This window comes from Musa acuminata, chromosome BXJ2-5, assembly GCF_036884655.1.
Source record: "Musa acuminata AAA Group cultivar baxijiao chromosome BXJ2-5, Cavendish_Baxijiao_AAA, whole genome shotgun sequence".
In the NCBI taxonomy this organism is placed as follows: Eukaryota; Viridiplantae; Streptophyta; class Magnoliopsida; order Zingiberales; family Musaceae; genus Musa; species Musa acuminata.
In genome coordinates this window covers 10,285,061-10,306,398 of record NC_088342.1, presented here as the reverse complement: position 1 = coordinate 10,306,398, position 21,338 = coordinate 10,285,061, and the positions used below count along the sequence as shown (strand labels likewise).

General features: G+C 35.6%; 1 protein-coding gene across 1 annotated transcript; it reads left to right on the top strand.

The window, feature by feature from the left end:
* The first annotated feature begins 1,787 nt into the window (after positions 1–1,787).
* LOC103984957 (uncharacterized) lies at positions 1,788–20,826 on the top strand. The gene is made up of 14 exons (XM_009402546.3): positions 1,788–1,946; positions 2,218–2,515; positions 4,812–5,050; positions 5,495–5,651; positions 7,150–7,227; positions 7,439–7,513; positions 8,314–8,433; positions 12,448–12,609; positions 13,454–13,979; positions 14,054–14,210; positions 14,517–14,626; positions 15,745–15,857; positions 19,009–19,369; positions 20,228–20,826. Exons 2-14 carry the CDS (start codon positions 2,219–2,221, stop codon positions 20,545–20,547), a joined length of 2,715 nt encoding a protein of 904 aa, XP_009400821.2. The 5' UTR covers positions 1,788–1,946; position 2,218; the 3' UTR covers positions 20,548–20,826.
* Positions 20,827–21,338: the final 512 nt, after the last annotated feature.

Genomic DNA, 21,338 nt, shown 5'->3' with positions numbered 1-21,338 from the left:
TCCTGCTGATGCAGATATCATCTTCTTCTCTGGCATCTTCACCCACAGAAATGCATCCGATGGAGGAGGAGGGGTTTCCGGTGACGTATACATGCCACCCACTTAGAATAGTTTATGTTGGTGGTGGTGAATTATCCAATGTACGTGCTTTGGGAGAGCTTCTTCCCTCTGCAGCTGGGAAACAGCAGGTTTGTGCAAGCTCGTCAAAGACGGTCTTCGAGTTAGTCACATTAGCTTTTCCATGATTGGCTTTCATGATGAGTAAGTAGCTCTTTGGTCTTGAAAGTGTGCTATACAGCTTTAGGGTCTAACCATTTATGAGAATAATATATTTCCAATATTAAGTGGTGTATGAGCTTAAAATTTTATATTAAGATATTAACTTTATAGTACTATATCAGATAATTATCAAAACTAATTATTTAATATATATATATATATATATATATATATATATATATATATATATATGAAATATATATTATAAAATCAAATTTCATCTTCATTGCTTAAATTTTTTTAATTTGAATTAGAGTGCTATGTTCTACCAATGATAATATAATATAATATTATGCTTAAAGATGAGTGCTTTGGGGAATATTCCAATGCACTAAATTTGTCTCTTTTGATTAACAAAAGTAATTAGCCTTCCATGGATGCTTGAAATCTTGAAGCTTGGCAACAAAGCTCTGTGGTTAACTTGGACATGAAGTAGAAATCACCATCAACCATCAAGTAGGGAGGAAAAGCTAGTGCCCACTAGAGAACAACAAGAGGGGGAGGGAGCCAAACACCAGATGATGTAGTCTTGGCCTTTGCACAAGAAAGTGAAAGGGAAAGGAAAAAGGAAAAGAGAGGGAAGCCATGAAGTGCCTTGTGCATTTGTTGTGGGGTTGCTGATGGGGAATACATTCTCATGTTCATCTCCTACTTGTTCATATTTTATGCTATGTTTGTATCCTACCACTTTTTGGAGAAGCATATTATGGTTTAAATTTAATATGAATATAAAATTAGATGTAGATCAATATGATTAGGACTTCTATAGTAATGATTGGATATGAGATATTGTTTATCAATATTAAATATCATGAAAATAATTTTATGCAAGATGCTTTTCAATGTTATAATCAAGGTGATTATTTTAGTGGTAGGAAACATAATTTATGATATCAAGATTTTGATCTAATATATCATATCTAAGACTCTTCTAAATCTGTTTTTTAGTTCAATATTCACTTTTTTTTTAGTCAATACACAACTTTATTCATTGAATATGTCTTCTAATTTAATAAAATTTAGTGAAAAATCCTAAACCCGGTTTTTTCTTGGGTCTAATTGGTTCGAAGTTAATAAAATATAACAATTGCATACAAAAAAAAAATCTAGAAATATTTGGTATTTCATATTTGTGGTATTGAATTAATATATTTTTTCTAACATTACATATGTTTACTATATAATTTTATATTTGTGATAATGTTTTCCAAGTATGGTTTTCGTAGGTTTACCCATTATTTGACTACTTATCTAAAAATTATGATTTGATTTTGATGAATATTGACTATCTTTAAAATGTTTACTGAATAATTTTTAGAATTAATATTATTTTCGTAATATTTATTATAATTTAATGAGAACAATTTATGGTATTTCATTTTTTGGGTTTTCCAAAGGAATTGGATTGCATTCAGCATATAATGTATGGAGGAGGGACGATTATCACGTGTATGGCACGTGCTTACCCTCGTTTAACTGAGACCGAGTATTCCGATCATATAACCGGCATCATACCGTCCGTGGCCACCAGTTTAGGATAATAGATATTGTAAGGGTTGGACAGGATCCGAAGGCCTGACTTCGTTGACGAACGGGCATCACAGGCAACCTCGTGTTCTTCCGCTCTGAGTCATCTTGGTCTCGCCGATCGCACCCAAGCCGCTCCTGTGAGTAATCTTTCCTTCCCATCGTCTCTCGCGAGCGTTTTGGTGTACTCGATTGTTTCTTTTTCTTCAGATCTTTTTGGTCTTAACATCTTCCGCGTCTCTCGATCTTTAATCTTTGCTTCAGAAGCCCTAAAATTTGCCTCATTGATTGCGTGAAGAGAAGAGTTTTTTTTTTGGCTAATAGCTAGAAATTGGAATTGATGGCCTCCTGATGTGTTTCAGATGATGTTTCTGGCATGCTGCTGATTCATTGTTTTATATAAACCTGCAGGATGCCGCGGATAACTGAGGCTTCTAAGCCACCTGCTTCTGATGAAACACTGCGTCCCACAGAACAAGGTGGGAAACCTGCAAGATCAGCTTTTCTATGGGTGGCCTTGTTTGTGCTCTTCCTGAATAGCTCTTGGGCTGTCTACCATTTTCAATTCGAGAGTCTACCTTTGCCTCTCGATGCTGAGCAAGCAGGCAAGCGTGGTTTCTCTGAAGTGTCGGCTTTGGAGCATGTCAAGTATTTGACCAAATTGGGTCCTCATCCCGTCGGTTCAGACGCTCTTGAGCTTGCAGTGCAGGTTCTTTTCTCATATGTTCTTGACAGTTGGTTACATCTTTGATTTGATATTGTAGCGAAGTGTTAATTTGCACAACTCATGATGTCTTCTACCAAAATGCTGTCTTAGACAGTATTATAGGAATAGTAACTTGTAAGATTATGTCAGTAATGTTGATTTGATTTTTTTTGGTTCGATTAAATTCAATGACTTTGTGCTTTATGTAAAATGGGTGGGCCAATAGTAGTTTTTTTTTTCTTTTACTTTCTGTGCTGATGGAACAGCGGCAAGCAAATATGTGAATATTTGAAATGTGGAGTTTACAAAATCAAACTTTTTTTTTCCTGTGAAGGAAACATTGTATGTGTATGGTGTTTGCTGGATTTATATTCTTCATTTGTCCATCTATCAGTGTCATGACAGCTTATAGGTTCGTATAGTGGAAGCCTAGGAACACGAGATTGATGTTTAGCAATGCTGATTTCTGTCTTTCAATATCATAACATTGTTAGCTCTTTCATGAATGAAAATGTATGCGCGTGTTTTGTGCAACTATTTTGCTTTAGAATATGGTGATAAAAAAATGTATGTGAAACCAATCATGTTTCACTAAACAAAGGATGATTCACTATATCTTCCACAGAATTATCTTAAGCTCAAGTTGTAGCTGGATTTGACAAGAAAAAAATGAGACTTAACATTTGCCATGATAACCCTAGACTTTTTTCTCTGTTTTCTTTTTCTTTTGTGTATCCAAAGAAAGTAACCTGATAAGCAGAGGAATGATTCATTATAAAACATTGCTTGATCAGATTATAGCAATGTAAGTATCACTATAGCATAGGATGCTACCCACGCATGAAAACTTTTTCTCGTATATTGACATATTCAAACTATACTTCATTGATCGAAACTTCTTTAAAAGTACCAAAAATTTTATAATAAACTCCATGAAAAAAATCAACAATTATAAAGTCAAATTTGTGGACCAAATGACACTTACTGTGTAACACTTACTGGCTAGGTCAATTTTTGTTCTGTTTAAGGTCATTTAACAACTAAAATGAGAAGGGAGGCTAATCAAACCATGTCAATGCTTATTGACCTGCATCCTACTAAGCTTGGTTTGTGTTGGAGCCCTTGAGGTTTTCCATGTTCATACTTATGAACTATGAAGTATGGAATGTTGTGGACCTTTGTTTTCCTGGCTTGTGATGGCATCGAAGGCCAATTGTTGAGCAATGTCATTGTTGTCTTGTTCGATGGTCATGAAACAACATAGTATCTTAGAGGCTCATCCAAGTACTACACAAGTGCACATGTGGATTTTTGCTAATGGTTGATTAATAAGAAGCTGTGGATATTGTTTGGAGGGGCCTCCATGGTAGAAGCTAAGATGTTTCAAGCTTATGAAATAAACTTAGATGTTGTACTTAGTTAGAACAACATTATTGAAGAAAGTGACGAACCAATCTTGATTACGTAGACATGTATGTCAAATGTCTCATGGACTGTGATCGGAGATGTTGGACAAGTAGTATGTAGAGTGGAAACCTGAACATTACTAAGTAATATGAACAGGTTTGCATATGACAAAAAGACATGTACAGGGAGATCCATGATTTTTAAGACAAGACTGTTGATATTTCTTATTTCTATGTTCATAGTATGGGATTGATCATTTGGTGTGAACATAAGGATGGCTCTATTCGGTATGGCTCTATTTAGGTGTCTATTCGGGCAGGGCCCTATTCAGTTGGCTCAGTCCAGGTGTCATCTCGGGTTCAGTTTTTTGGACATCAGAACTGGAACGAAAATATAAGCTGATATTAGGACTAAGATGAACCAAAATTGAACCGAAACTTTGGTTTCTGTTGTTCCACTGGTTGGCCAGCACTCACTCTTATATCTGTTTCGTTTTACCACCTGGGGGTTCACACCACTGATGGTGGCAGGTGGTTGGCGGGATGGCAGAGGTCCAGCAAGGCACAGCAATCAGGGGAGTGATGGTTACGCAGCAGTTAAGGGAGTGTATTAAAGCGCCATAATTTAACGGTCATGCTTGTATTTGCTAATCATGGTTTGTACTGGAAATCAATACAGGCACTTCTATATTACTTATTTTGGGGTTTTTAATTGTTTAATTATGTAATGACGCCTAAAATTTGATGTTGTCATCATTGCATTAAACTTATAAAGAATTACAATGATATGGTTATGACTTCATATGCTGCCTATCTTCCTTCATTTCTGCATATCTGTCTTTGTCATTTAGCCATGTGTTGATGGTAGGGCTTTATGTATTCTTCTCCAATAGTATGTTTTTGCAGCAACAGAGAAGATTCAGAAGACAGCTCATTGGGAGGTTGATGTTCAGGTGGATCTCTTCCATGCGGAGACTGCTGCAAATCATCTCTCCAAAGGTCTCTTCAAGGGGAAAACACTTGTATATTCAGATCTGAAGCATGTTGTCTTGAGAATCTTGCCTAAGTACCTGCCTGAAGCAGAAGATAATGTTATTCTGGTTTCCTCACACATTGACACAGTTTTCTCATCGTAAGCTTTTTATCTGTGTTTTTATGATACTATTTAGTTCTATAACAATATAACCTATCATGGCATGTTATCAAGCAATAGAAGAAACAAACTAATGAGATAGCAACATACTAACGAGATATACAAACACTAGAATTTTCATTCTTTGTGATCTCTGCAAAATGAATAAGGGATGCACCTAATTACCTATAACATACGAGTATTAGTTCATGCAATGCAACTTATAACAATTTAGTTCTAACTCTTCATGTCAGCACTATGATAAGTCACATTAGTTACTTGCCGACCGGGGAGGATTTCTCTTGCAATATCATAAGATTGTTTAATAATGTAAAAGGTACACCACAAAGAAAATGATTGTCTTATTTCCAGAATTTGAATATGTAGATTAATATCATTTGCTATATTTTTCCAATAGAAGGATCATTTCTTTTCTTTTTCCAGGCAAGGAGCTGGTGACTGCAGCTCATGTGTGGGAGTTATGTTAGAACTTGCTCGAGGAATTGCTCAATGGGCTCATGGATTTAAGAATGGTGTCATTTTTCTTTTTAATACTGGAGAGGAAGAGGGCCTTAATGGAGCTCACAGCTTTATAACACAGGTTAGGAGAGAGCTTTATTTGGTTTAAGCAATTATTTTCATTATATATCGGGATTAGGGATCTCATTCAAAAGAAGTGTAACATGATGTAATATTGTCATTGTTTGTTCCTTTGTAAGTGGTTCTTTTTTGGGTTTCCATGAACAAATTCCTCCATTTTTTTAAAATTTAAACCTGGCTTATAAGTGATGAATATCTTGGTGATAAGGAACCATCAGCCTCCTCAGATAGTCCTTAGATAAATCAAATATTATAAGAGATATTGTACATATAGTGAGTGATGTCGTGGAAGAAAATTGTGGAAAATAAATTTCGGTTAGTAAAGTGGAGTACAGCATTTTCATCTGAGTAGCATTTCCTTGGAAAATGAGAACACAGTTGACTTTCTTTTTCTTATATTCACCTATGCTAAAAATAGAGAAAAGATGTGCATAATAAATTGGGTTAATTAATAAATTATGACACTAACTCGTTTCAGCGATGTATGCAATTATAATACTTATTTATATTTTTGTAGTTAAAATTTGATTTTCCAAATTAAATGGAAAAATTATGTAGAGAATTCTTAAACTAAAGTAGTTTAATAAACCATTTTATAGGACAGTTGCATTACTAACATCAATTAATAACAACAGAGATCTGTAAAGTAAGTGATCTTTACACTACAAGGTCCTTAGGTGAAAAAGATTCAGGATTCTAATTTCTAAGTGTTGATTGATGTATGGTATGAAGTAAACTACAAGGTGCTCAGCCAGGCGTTGGTTTATGTATGTGTTCTATCTGCAACAACACATTGATCTTTAACTCTATAACATTGGTATGTAAAATAGAAGTTTCTTTTTCTTTCCTATAAAATATATTCCTACTAAACGTGAAGGCCTTTACATTTCTGATCCTTACTGACTTTGTTTAGGCATAAGGCTCTATGTCAAATTATTGGTTGCATGCTGTTGGTACCGCACGAAGCCAAGTTTTAGCGGCAAAGTACATGCCTGCATGAACAGTCTGGAATGATTGCAACATGGAATCCCTTATATAGTGCACCTATAAAACATCATTAATATCTGCTTTGGGCTACTCTCATTCCACTCTACTTTCTTTTCTGTTTAGCAAATAAATTATAGGCAAATGTTTGGTTTTGATATATGTATCTGTTGTTGGCATGAATCAGCATGGGCTTTATCTTGTTGCAGCATGCAATCCTTGAGCAAGTGCAGCCGCAAGACATCGTTAATATCTTTCTATTTGTGATTTTAAATTTTTATAATCTGAATTCTAGCCTTCTTGTTGCTTTAAGTTTCACCAAAAGGCCATTGGCATGCATGAGTAACTCTTTACAAGCAAAATAAAATTTTGTTACTGAAGAAAACTTGTGAAGCTGAATAATCTTATGCTTGATGTTTTTTTGAAAGGTGAACATTTTAATAAAATTACTTTCTTTTTTTTTAAGAGAAAGTTTATTAGTCCTTCATAATAAGATCTATGTATTATTCTTTCAGCATCCATGGAGGAGCACCATTAGATTTGTAGTAGATCTGGAAGCTATGGGGATTGGTGGAAAATCCATTGTTTTTCAGGTTTTGTACACAGAATGACTCTTATTGTGCTGTTATTGAATAGAATATGATTCCTTTTCTTAGCTGATATATATGGATTTAAGCTTCTATTGCTTCATTTTATTTCTTTGTTCCTCTTCTACTCAGCGTCTAGGGTTATTCCTCTCCAATCTCCTTCGTAGCTTGTTATCTGTTCAGTTGTTTACTGAATGAAACCTGTACTCATCTACAGGGTGGTTCAGTGCCATGGGCTCTTGAAACTTATGCCAAGGTCTCAAAGTACCCATCTGGTCTAGTTATTGCACAGGTCAGGATTTTGTTTTTGCTGAATTGTAAATATGTCATCATCATTTTATCTTCTTTCTTTTCTGCACCTGATCTCTTGTTCTACGTTAAAATTACACAATTTTCTTTCACTTTGATATCACCATGAAAGGTCAATTGGGAAAAATTGAGAAGTTGGATTGCTTTAATGAATTGAATGATCAGACTTTGAAATCCAAATTGCATCCGGGAGACAATGGGAGGGGAAAGAGAGAGCACATGAATTATAAAAAAACTGTAAAAAAAAATAGAAAATGATAGGTTGCCAGGTGGTAGGCTTACCATCGGGTGCACCTGGTTTTAATTATTAATTAGGGTGGTATGCTTGGTAATGTGACTATGATTGATGGTTTTGAACTTAAGTCAGGCGAAGACTGGCTGTCCGTCTACTAATTCACACTCGAACCAGCAAATACCAGGCCGTACCGACAAGATGACTGGTTTTGAACTTTAAATAGAAGCATGTTTGTTATTCAATTTAACATAGTATTTGATATTTCAGGTCATGCAAATTGACAGGTGTGGAAGTAACAGAACTTCCATAGGAATGTTCTAACACCGCACATAAGAACCTTGAATAAATAGAATAGAAGCTACCACGATAAACATACGATAATAGTTCACATGAAAAATGTGATGCTTTATGATATATATTCTCTAGGCATATATATTAACTGCCCTTTAGTTGTTTCTGCTTTACCTAGTCTGAGTGTTTCTTTCATGCACGTTATCATCTTGCAGTTGCATTTTTTTATAATTTGAGTTCAAGTTGTTGATCTGCAGGATCTCTTTCATTCTGGTGCAATACAATCTGCTACAGACTTTCAGGTGTATGAAGAAGTTGGCGGTCTTTCTGGACTTGATTTTGCATATACAGATGCTACTGCTATTTACCATACAAAGGTATGTTTCTTGGTCCTCAAAATCTTGGTCTGCAGTCCAGTAAACAGAATGTTTATTACCTTTTAGTGGTATAGCATGTGCATTTGTCAATTAACTTCTATGATGTTAATTTTTGAAATATGCTTAGGGTGACTTTTTATATGTCAGAGCTAGCTAAAGATCCTTGTCTGTAGACTCTGTACCTGTTGTATAATTTGCTTATTACTCATGATGGTCGGTCTGCTACACATTATCATTACTTTCTAGAACGGTAGCTTCTAGATGTTGATAGCATTTACAAACATAATGTGGCTATCCATGGGAGCTGCGGTATAAGTCACATGTATAATGCTTATGAAGTTGCTTTTTATGAGTTTGACACGTGAAGCTTGTTTTCATATCACTGTGATTTAAAAGCAACATATAGTAGATTCAACTAGATTAACAGCATGATTTGATTTTTGTGTCTCTATTATGTACCACACGTAGCATGAGACTTCTGTTCTTTGGTTTCCTTCAGAGGAAGTTCTTCTCAGGATTCTTTAGTCAAGAGACCCTTGGGAACATTAGCTCCTATATAACTTTTAAAGTGAGCCTTCAGGCCAGAACTTCCAGCGAAATATTTTCAGTCAATATTGGGCAAGGATTATTAATATTCATAAATGATTGAATTTATGAATAATGTAGTAACAGTAAATAATGTAGTTCGTGTAGTACAACATGACTCTTTGTAACATGATTAATGTTATCTCAGATTTACTTTTGATTATGGCAGACCAAATGTTGTTAGGAATTGTACCCAGACAAAGTAGCCGTACCAAAGGTTTTAAATACTAGTCACTGATGATCTCAACCACCAATTGGACAATACAGTGCTAAGATCCTAGACAGTATGTCAGGATGCACCACTTGATATTGCCAAAAAATTAATTAAGAAGTAAAATAGAGTGGTATACCAAGTGGTACTTAGTTGCATGTTCGCTGACGATTCATTGGTCGTACTGGTATATACCAGTCAGTATGTACCGGTTTGATTGGCACTTTAAACTGATAACACCCATCTCTATTAGATGACTTATGATGACATCAGCAATGGCATTTCCAAAGATTAAAGCTTCAACTGTATTGGTCTGGTACAAATAAGACTTTATCAGTCTGATGGCCGATCAGTACATGGACTGGGCAATGTTTCCTGATCCAGAATTTAGCTGTCTGAGAAGCTTATCACATTGAGCTTAGTAGATGATAAGCTGACTGATACCTAAATTGTACCAGGTGACAAGCCTATATTTCGATATTGGTACCTATCTTACCTTTTTAACCTTGTCTACTTTTTCTCTCTTTTGCTTTAATTCTTCTCCTTCCACTCAATTTCCCTGCTGCTGCCACTCTTCTTCCACTCCACATCACCATGTCACCATCTTCTCATCACATAGTTTTGTATCATACCTTAACCTCCTTCGCCTCCTCTCCTCTATGGTTCGCCATGCTGATCTGTATCGGGTGGTATAGACAGTACGTACTGGTCCGATAAGGGACCGACACGTGGACTGCCCTGTACTGGGCATTCCATAACAGGGGACCTCGTATTACTCGATATGCGGTCTGCATTAGCCAGAATGGTCGAAATCCGACCATTATCGACATGTATCGATTGGTAACGGTCGAATTTCAATTGATACCGATCAGTGGCTGGGATTCGTTGAATTCAAACGGTCCATTCGATCATTTGAACGAGATTGAAGGGTTTTTAAACCCTTTCTACACCCCATTATCTTCCCTTTGCACTCTCTCTAACTCATCTTCTCCGAGTAGCAATACTGTGATCGATCTTATGATATAGAGCAGTAGATCAATGGCAAAAATAAAAGTTCTGACATTCTCGATACTCCGCACCATTACATGCCATAATCGTACTTGCTTGAGGAGCCGTCTCAGAAACATGTAGTTCACGACAATCAAACTACGACTATCATTATATTGATGCACCAATGACATACGGTGTATCAGTATACTGTGTCGTGGGATCAATTTTGGGATTGAGTTTGACAAATACATCAAATTGATATACAAATATATAGGATCGAAGACTCCGATCCATCGCTCGTGGAGTCCCGTCGTTATTTTTGGTGGTAGAACTAGGTACATCCATCGATCGATTCCTTGATTCATTTGAATATTAAGGTTTAAGTTGTTTAACAAATAATATAACAATTCAAATCATTTTTTTTTAAGATAATTCAATATTAACGGAAGGACAATCCAGAACATACCACAAAGGTACTTAAAATCCGAAAAAGATATGTGCCATTATTCTTTCCTAACTTAGATTATTTTTGCTAAAATTATACTAAATTTATATTTATTTTCAACTTAAAATCTAATTGAATTTTTTCTATTTTTTCAGGAATTTTGGAGCTATTTTTGGTCATTTTTTCGTGGCGTCACTATGCCTCGCCATATCAACACACGATAAGTTGGTATGAAGTGGTATGTACCATACCGTTGGCCGGCCGGTACACTAGTACGGGCCGGTAAGATGAACCTTGCTCTTCTCTTTCTTTCACTCTATTTGTAGTGGTTCAGCCGATACCAACTCGTATTGATCCACTGTAAACTGTATGGTACATGTACCATACTTGTTTGGCTGCTGAATGGTATTGGTACCCAACTTAGATTTTAATATTTGTTCATGTCATGAAATAAATTTGACTTGCTAGTTGCAGAGTAAGATGCAACTTCACTGGAAATATGTGGGTCTAATGGTAAGTAACATCATAGTTGCCTCCACTGTCACTAATACAATATAAAGTCTAGATGTCAGCACCAGTTATTTCTACTTGGGTTTGATTTTCTTTTTTTTTTTATTTACTACCTACCATGAAACTAGGAGCATGATATTTGATGTCGTACAATATAACATGTGGTTGCATTTGCGGTATTTAGGTCGTTTTATAGCTCAATTATTTGAACAATTAAATAATTGCTATTTCGATTCTTGCCTTTTATGTTTCACTTGACTTATAGTCAGTCTGATAGAAGGTTCAATTTTTCGACAAAGGAACTTCAGCTATTCATTGAGTACAATTATTGCATTTTCACAAGCAAACTTGTCAAATGAACTTTGTCTTCTTTTTCATTTTGCAATTTCTTTTGGCAACTAATTGATTTGATCATGCTGTTATTACTTTGTAGAGTAAGTATGATTAGTATTTGAAATCATTATCTTAACATATTCGTATTTAGGTCAAATTGGTCTGGGCTACATTACAAAGTGGTGAACACTAATGCCATTTAAAAATTTAACCTGCTATGTATTGGGTCAACTCACATATATGAAATCTGACTCTTTTATCTCTTAGCAGTGTGTGACTAATCCTCACTCCTGTTTCACACATGTATTTTCTTTCATAACTTCTTCCTCTTGCATGTGTGGTTTGATCATCTTCCCCTTACCCTTTAAGGCTTAACATGTTCATGTGTAATTCAATCATGTTCCTTTACTTTTTGAGGGTTGACTTGTAATCATGAGAAGGTGGTTCACTTGTTTGCATCACTTGTTGCAGGCTTGCAGCACAGCCCCTCTTTAATTTCACATAGTTTATATTAAACTTTGACCCAAGTTTTGATCTTCAATCCAGACACAGTGATTGCCAATTGGCTTTGCTCATGTAATATATCATTTGGATTACTGAGTTCTGATGCCATGTTGAGATTTTTTAAGCATTGGAGTCTTGGTGGAACTTCCGTTGGAGTTATCAAATATACTTATGTAGTTATATTATTTGACACAGGAGCTGAAGCACCTTGTGCATTTAGAGTCTAATCCCAAACTTTATGTTCATAAAAAAGGTATCACAACTTATGTTAGTGGAATTGGTACTAGGATTATAAAAATAATAGACCTTCTTTCTCTGTAGTCCATGTAATTAGGATTAGTGTATTGGACCATTTTTATCTTTTACCAATAGTCTAGGGTAATAATTTTCAATTCAAATATGAGTTACTGATATTTTTCTGTAACAATCTATGCAGAATGACAAATTGAAGCTTTTGAAACCAGGATCTCTTCAACATCTGGGAGAAAACATGCTGGCATTTCTAATTCAATCTGCTATGTCAACAAATCTCCAAAATAAAATGGAAGTGAAAAAGGATGGCATTGTTCAAAGCCAATCTATCTTTTTTGATATCCTGGTACGGTAATTATTACTTAAAGCTTCCTGTAAATTCATGCACATTGAGTGATTTTCCAGCCTTTAACCTAATTTATCTAAAGAATGATCTATTTGGTTGGTCCTTTTAGTGTTGGTCTTGCAGTTTCTCATTAATGGCTCACTTCCCTAACAGTCCTCCATGTACTAGTGAACCAAGAAAAAGAAAGGTCCTCTATATACTAGATAACATTTTAACATTTTGTTTTGGGATGTCTTTTGATGTATATCGAATGAAAGCTTATTTTGTTAGTATAGCCATGAAAACTTTTAGTTAAACTGTCAATTGGAAATACTCAGAAAGATAGTTGTCACTTGTCACTCTTTTTAAAAACTCAAGGTCTTGTACTCTTTGAACATTTGTCATATGTGCATCTCTTAAAGTATCTGAAGTTCTGAATAATCATTGACAAGGGGTATTTTTGGTATGCTTGTCGGATGCTTTGTGAATGCTTCTTCGAAGGAATTTTTCCTTGAGTGTTGATCTTCTGATGATAGTCAAGATGGAGATTTCACAATAAATACATTTGTTTTGGAAGCTTTGTTTAAGAATGGGTAAACACCAGTTCAACTTATATTCAAAATGATTAGGCTCTGATTCTAGTTGCTCTGTGTGGTAAAGACTAAAGATGACAAAAGTATGTCTCTTATGAGATTTATAAACCTTTTTATTGATAATTCATTTTTGATATAAAATTTATATTTATCTCTTATGCCAAAATGTTTTAAATTAAGTCACATTTGATCATCTTGAACATTGGTGTGTTTGGGGTTACGTAATTTTCATATTCTAATTGATTTGATACTTAAATTGGAAAACTCTGTAGGGTACATACATGGTTGTCTACTCGCAACGACTTGCAACAATGCTGCATAACTCAGTGATATTGCAATCACTTCTTATATGGACAACATCTCTTATTATGGGTGGCTATCATGGTGCTATGACATTTGGATTATCGTGTTTTAGCATTTTGCTCATGTGGATTTGTTCTCTAAGCTTATCAATAATGGTTTCTTTTCTCATACCCTTGATTTCCACCTCACCTGTACCATATATTGCAAACCCATGGTTAGTTATTGGCTTATTCGGCGCACCTGCAGTACTTGGGGCATTGACTGGTCAACATCTGGGCTTTCTTTGCATCAGTAGGTATTTGAGATGCACTTTTTCCAAAAGAGTGCCTACAGTAGCATCCAACACTCTGGAAAATTTAATAAAGTTGGAGACTGAAAGGTGGCTTTTCAAAGCTGGTTTTATTCAGTGGCTAATACTTCTTATAATTGGCAACTTCTACAAGGTTGGGTCCTCCTTTGTGGCCCTTGTTTGGTTAGTTTCACCAGCTTTTGCTTGTAAGTCTAAGAACTCTTAAGCCCCTTTAACTTATATTATTCACTGTATTTACATATTGTCTTTGTTTTCTTAGATGGTTTGATGGAAGCAACATTATCCCCATTACGATCACCAAAGCAGCTCAAAATTGTGACACTGATTTTGGGTTTAGCAATGCCTATTCTGTTCTCTTCTGGGATGATGATTCGATTGGTTGGCATATTAGTTGGAATCATTGTCCGGTCAGAAAGGTAAAATTTCAACATCCCTATCTTTAGGAGTATTTTCTTTAAAAGAATTATAGTGTGTTGGTATGTCAGCATGGATCTGACCTATACCGGTCTGGCTATGGTGTTATCTATGTTTGGTACACAAAATTGAATTCCTTGGTTTCAACTGGATATCTGTCTCTTGGATTCCTTTTCTTTCATTGTGAATTAATTATAATAACATTGGAACACTTCTTTGTTATATACTTTTTGAATCTTCTCTCACTCTTATAAACAATCTTCTCTCACTCTTATAAATGTTTTAATTGTCTTATGATTGACATGCAGGAACCCAGGTAGCAGACCTGACTGGCTTGGCAATGTCATAGTTGCTGTATTTGTTTCAGCAATTGTTTGTCTTATGCTGGTTTACCTTCTTTCATATATTCATCTCTCAGGTAGTTATTTATCTTTCTTAGTTCTAATTGCATAAACTATGATTTCTATTCTTCTCCTGCATAAAATTATCATGCAGAGGACTTCTCTTGGACCTTATTTGCTTACCTTTTTTGTTACTACCTTGTTGACATGCACGGTTAACCTTGCAATCAGCTTTAACAATTAAATGATTGATATATTTTATTATCTTTTCAGGTAGCAGATAAATAGGGACTATACATTCAGCTTCAACAAATTAACTGATTGATATGTTGTATTATCTATATTCAGACAACAGATAGATGAGGACTATACATTCAGCTTTAACAATTGAATTATGTTTTATTATTTTTTAAGGCAACAGATAGATAGGGGCTATCCAAACTAATTTCACTAACTGAAAGTTACATGATGGAAAGAAAATGAGCAGTAAGAAAAGGCAGCAACAAAAAGCTACAGCCCAGCAGGCATCACACAACAATTTACAACACAAGATTTATAAGGTACAGAAAAGAAAGTGAAATGTTTAACGTTGTCTTTGGATTTCCAACTTTTAAGCAGTAGATCAGTAGATCTAATGAGAGCCTTAGCATTAGTGACCTGGTCTTTAAAAGTTTTTGTATTCTTAGCTTCTCAGATCAACCAAGGTATCATCATGGCTAAGCTATCCCAAGTTACTCTTGATGCGCGAGAAATGAATTGTCAGAGGAGATGAAATCTTAAGCAAGGCTTCTCTTCCACACTTAATAGTTCAAACTTAAAACTGCACTTTAACAAAATGTATCCTGTTGATTCCACAGAGCAAGCCAGGCTGGCTAGGATGGCTTAGTCAGCTGTCTCTTCTTGAATAGCTCACTGAAATAAATTTGGTTATCTAGCAAGACACTTAAACATTTAATTTTACTTTGGTTTTTGATAATTCCGAACCTTTCTATGATATCGCCAAACTAAGTTCAGCATAGTTCAAGAATCAGTGGATGAGACAGTTATGTTCATAACTAGTTTGAGTCCTTTTTAAATTTACACTTCCAGTACTATACCAACAAAGACTAAATGGCACTATAGCATACAAACTACTTTTGTGGTGATTCTGAACTTGTTTTGCAAACATGGACTTAATTATGAAGACTATATGTAGGTGCAAAAGGACCAATGATCTTTTCAATGCTTATGCTGCTTGCCCTTGCACTGGCTGCAGTATCAACTGGCATTCTCCCAACGTTTACAGAAGACATTTCTCGGGCTGTCACAGTAAGCTACTTTCTGTGCATTTTTATTCACTTTGGGTTTTCAATGGTCATGATGATTAACCCTTACGCTACGCTTGCTTGATTGGATCCTATTAATGATGTTGGTTTAACCTTTATCTTGTTGATGTATGAAATTTAAACAAAGTAGGCAAGGGGTATATTTTTTATAACAAGCAAAGGGAAACTGTGAAAACTAACTTCACAATTTTTTTGCTCGTTTAAACCCTATACAACAAAAGTTTGGTATTTCATTTGTCTGGCTTACATGGAAGGAATCTTGTATTTCTTTCTTTTGGCATAAACACATTGCTGAAGTTGTATTATGACTATTCTGGCTTTCAGCATTATCTAATTAAATGATAATAGCAACAAACAAGCCATAATATTTCAACTACTTGGGGTTGACTATTTGGATCTTTTCTCTCTATTAAGCTTTGTAGAAACTAGAAAGTAATATCCTTAGTTAATTCAAAAGCATCAAATATCTATTTTACGTTGTCTGTTTGGCTAAACAAACAAATCAATGTAAACTAGCACTAAATACTTCAATCTCTTTTCTTACGTAGCCCCAAAACTTTTGTTTAGAGCTTATCATAGTTCATATTTAAACCCACTGCTCTCTGATTACTTGCACATTTTAGTTTTAATTTTTTTAAGAAAATTGAAAAATACATATATAGATAAATGACTATTGTTTCTCATCGGTTTGGCAAGACATGACATATTCTAATAAGAAGTTTGTTAAGTCTTTGCACCTGTAGCCGATCATTAGTGTAAATCCTACTTAGAACCAAAATGAGCCCTAACCTCGGGAGGAAATTGTATCCTTCCATATATGTAAAAGAATTTTCTAGAAAATTAATTAAAAAATCCTGTGTCTACAAGCTCTTATGTTCATGTTTAAGTAAATCAATCTTTTTTCCTTCTCTAAAGATAAACAGTATAAAGAATAGTGAGTAATGAGGCAAGATTTTTGATGTCTTTTTTCATTTTAATTTTTGAAGTATTGAAAATCCGAGCCATTGTGAACTTTCTAATTATTAGGTTCACATAAATGACATCTTTACCAGCTAAACCATCTTGTGCATTTTCTGTATTTCCATCTAAAATTTCCTTGCCAGACTGTCTAACTTGAGGGAAGCACCATAACCAATCTCTAGAAGGGTAGTGCTACTCACGCTATTAGGCTTATCTTTTAGAAGCTCAAAATACAGTTCTTCCTAGTTGAAATATAATGTCAATTGTTTGCATGAATATATTACAGAGGTTTGAATTAGGCTTTCAATTTGATTTTGTGCTTTAGATTTGCTCTAACCAAGCTTGGTTACATAAAAGATTACTGTTTATTAATATACTCATGTTCATCCTTTTAAAGTTATTTCATTTAAGCTCTTGAACTGTGCGACACTTTGAGTTTGATAAAAAATTATTTGGGATTAGTTTATAGTGAAGCATGAACAAATCTAAGCTTAGTCAAGGATGATTCGATGTCATCCTAAATTATCAATCTCTAAGTATGCTGTTATGATTATGTGTGAGCTGCTAGAGTAAAGACTTGATGATACAAAAATATTTCAAGCAAGGTTCTTAATTTCTTACCGTATTGACGTTTCAAGCTTTGCTCGATATGGTATGGTACAGGCGTACCGAGCGGTATGCCAGGGTGTACTGCTCGGTATATATATATATATATAATATAATATAATATAATATAATATAAAAAATATAAAAAAGGAGGCGCACGTTGCCTCCTTTTCTTCTCCTCGTCATGTCAGATGAGTCGGCGAAGATGTCGAAGGCCGCATATGTCTCCGAAGAATGCGGCGAAGGCCTCATGCGTCTTCGGCCTTCAGTGAATAACGCGGTGAAGAAGAAGCCAAGCCGTCGCCTCTCTATTACCTCTTGGATCAGGATCGTTGAGGGAGGGCGGCACCGGATCGGGAAGTGTCGAGGTTCTCTCGATTCTCCCTCTTTTGCGTCTTCTCCTCATCTGCGGCATTCGGCGAAGATGTCGAAGGCCGCATATGTCTCTGAAGAATGCGGCGAAGGCCTCATGCATCTTCGGCCTTCAGCGAATAACGCGGCGAAGAAGAAGCCAAGCCGTCGCCTCTCTATTACCTCTTGGATCAGGATCGTCGAGGGAGGGCGGCACCGGATCGGGAAGTGTCGAGGTTCTCTCGATTCTCCCTCTTCTTCAAGCGCTTTCTCCCTCTTCTTCCTCAACGCTTCATATTCCCTCTCCGTAGCCAGGTTGATACCGCCCGGTAGCGGGCGGCGATAGTCGAAATCGATTGTTATCGACCTGTTTCGGGCGATACAACCTTGTATTGGACGCCCCGTATCGTCCGATACGGGGCTAGATCAACGGTACCGCCTGGTAGTGAGCGGTCCGTGTATCGGTCTTTGATTTCAAGTATTAGTGTGAGGCTAACTTTTTCTTAATCCTAGACTTTTTTTGGTGTGTGAAATATTAGAAAGGAGTAAAGGGTACTTTGCGAGAAGAATGAAATAGAAGTAGGTTCTTAAGCTGATTTCTTTGGAGGAACACTCCAGTGGCATCACTATAGGTTCTCTACTCTTTAAGGTCAATGTCAAATCCACTTGTCTAGGAGTTACCACGACACTATAAACACCAACAAGAAGTGACCATCAATGCCATTTACAAAGAGACTACAAAAGCTGGTTTTATTTTAAAATTAAAAGCCCTTTAAATTGCTAGGAAAATATAATGTTATTTTCTTTCATATTCTGATCAACTGATGCACTGTGGTCAACCCAAGGATTGTTGTTGTATGACACGGGGTCTGCCAACATCATTTTTAGTACATTATGCTCTAATACCATGCCCATTGACTCACTGTTATGCTAGTATTCACATGCCAAAAATTAGCTCAGCCATGTATTGGCACCTCTACCACAGTTCAGAATGACACATGCTGATACTATCTCAAGTCTTTTCATCTATATGATGAGTCAGCATGACAAGAGTATTCTGTTTTTAACTAATTGTTAACTTCCACCTAGTATTACAGTACTTATCTTCTTCTTTTTGGATAAGTTCAACTGTAGGACAACCTAGTAGAATAAAATATTCCTTTTCACTTGTGCAACTTGTAGTTATCACTTTTCTGCTAATTGTGATTATGTGTCAGGTTGTGCATGTAGTGAAGACAAAAGGAAACTCTGAAAATCAGGATGCATCATCTTTCATTTCCTTATCTTCTTTGACTCCTGGAAAGTTGACAGAGGAAGTGAAGAATTTGAAGGATGAAGAATTCACTTGTGGACGGAATAAAACTGTTGATTTTGTTTCTTTTACTGTGAAATATGGCTGTTGGAGTTCCAAGGATTCGGGAAGTGGATGGAGTAAATCAGACATTCCCATAGTCCATGTTGAACATGATTCTATTGCATCGGGAGCCAGAAAAACAGGAATATTTATTGACACCAAATTTTCAAAACGCTGGTCGCTTGCAATCAATAGAGAAGAAATCAGAGACTTCACATTTGAAGGTAAGGAGCAGTTTAATAGAGGCCAGTAGCATCAGCTAAGCCTTAGCATCAGCTAAGGCTTTGCCAAATCTGTTATATAATTCTTTGGAAGATAAAATGAGCAAAACACTATATATTTTATATGATCATACTAGATTTTTTTGTATTATTACATCGAAAAAATGGATATCAAACTTGGTATATTGAATGGTTTTTCAACGTGAACCACTTGGTATCATGGGAAAAAAACAAAAGAAGAAAAAGAAGAAATACCAACCAGTGCCGGCCTATATGGCATGGTATGTTTGGTCGGATCAATAAAATTCCAGTCAATATGGATTGGCCCAACAAGCATTTGAAACCTTGATATTAGATTTTTACAGTTTAGCATAAAGTCCTGAGCTCGAATTCCACCTTCACCACTTATCATTTGAAAAAAAAATTCTTGATATTAGATCAGTTTGCATTAGAATGTAAGTTATCGACACATCTCTTACTGAGTTTATTTCCAAAAGTGTAATTTTTTTAATCTTTGTTTGCAGCAGTTTATTTTTATTTCTTGAGCAATTTGCTACATGTGAGTATGATCTTTCATGGAAATACCAGCTCTTTATTTTCTTGTTATTGATGAACTTTTACAGTAGATGAACAATAACAGACACTGTTTATCCTTTATTCTTATGTGACCTGACAACTCAGAAGGAACCCTATGAAGAATCCATCTTAGATGACTGTTTATCTCGCTCTACCTATATTAGCACCTTCAATCCGTAACATCTACTTTATTGTATGGCGAAAGGATTAAGCAGTTCAGATAGTTATGTTCTCAATCAACTGTATTTGCATCACTAACTGCTGTGGAAATGCGTGCATGAACAGCTGACTCAGAAGAACTGGTACCACTTGGCGACAAGAGTGAGGTTGATGGATGGCATTTTATCCAGTTTTCTGGTGGAAAGAATTCTCCAACAAAATTCCGTTTGAATCTCCTCTGGTTGAGCAACACGACACATCAATCACAAAAATCGTTTGAATCAGGAGCCTCTCCTCTGCTCTTGAAACTCCGAACCGATGTGAGCAAAATCACACCAGAAGTCGAGAGCGTTCTCGAGAAACTTCCACCTTGGTGTTCTCTTTTTGGTAAATCCACTTCACCCTATCCTTTGGCATTCTTGACTACACTCCCAGTTCAATTCTAGATACTTTCTGGATATGATAAATGCCTTCCAGAGGCTTAATGGGATATTATTTTCTTGGTTATTCAAAATCAAATTAGTCGAAAGTTATATCTGGAAATACTTTTGTTTCTAGATCACAGAAGTACAAAATTTTACCGTTTGAATCGAAATCGTAAGTATGTGTCTGTTATCTTTGAAGAAAATGTTGAATAGAACAAGCTGATGTTTGTCTTGTTTTGCAAGTGTTGATTTCCAAAGTGATTATTCTCTGTGAGCTTAAGTATCTCAAGCATCATTATATATGTCATATGGTGTGGAAGGATAAAGCTTGCCATTATGTTGCCGAATTAATGGTGAGTTGGTGCACACATACCAACATAGTATGAGTTGACCTTTGGCAATCACATTCTAGCTCTAAGGTTGATGGTTGCCTCGACGGAGGAAGAGTTGCAAGAAACCTTCGCATTTGCACCTGTATCTCTTATCCTAAAGTTAATATGTCAATTGAGCAGAAAAATTTGGGTTAATCATTGATCCGATCATAATCAATCAAATGGCTGCCTTCTTGACTCATAGAGTTTTATATAGGAGGAGGCGTGTTTTCTTAATTAATTTAGGATAATTTATCTAAAAAATTCTCACTAGTTTGTTTTTTTGGTGTTATTTTACTGAATTTATTAGCGTTTTCTTAAAATTCTAGTTTTACCTTCATATTTCAATTTTTTTTTTATTTCTTGAATCGATTGGAATCAGCGAACCGATTCAAGTCAATCGAGGGTCTTTCCTCTTTCTTTTGCTTCCTTATCTTTTCT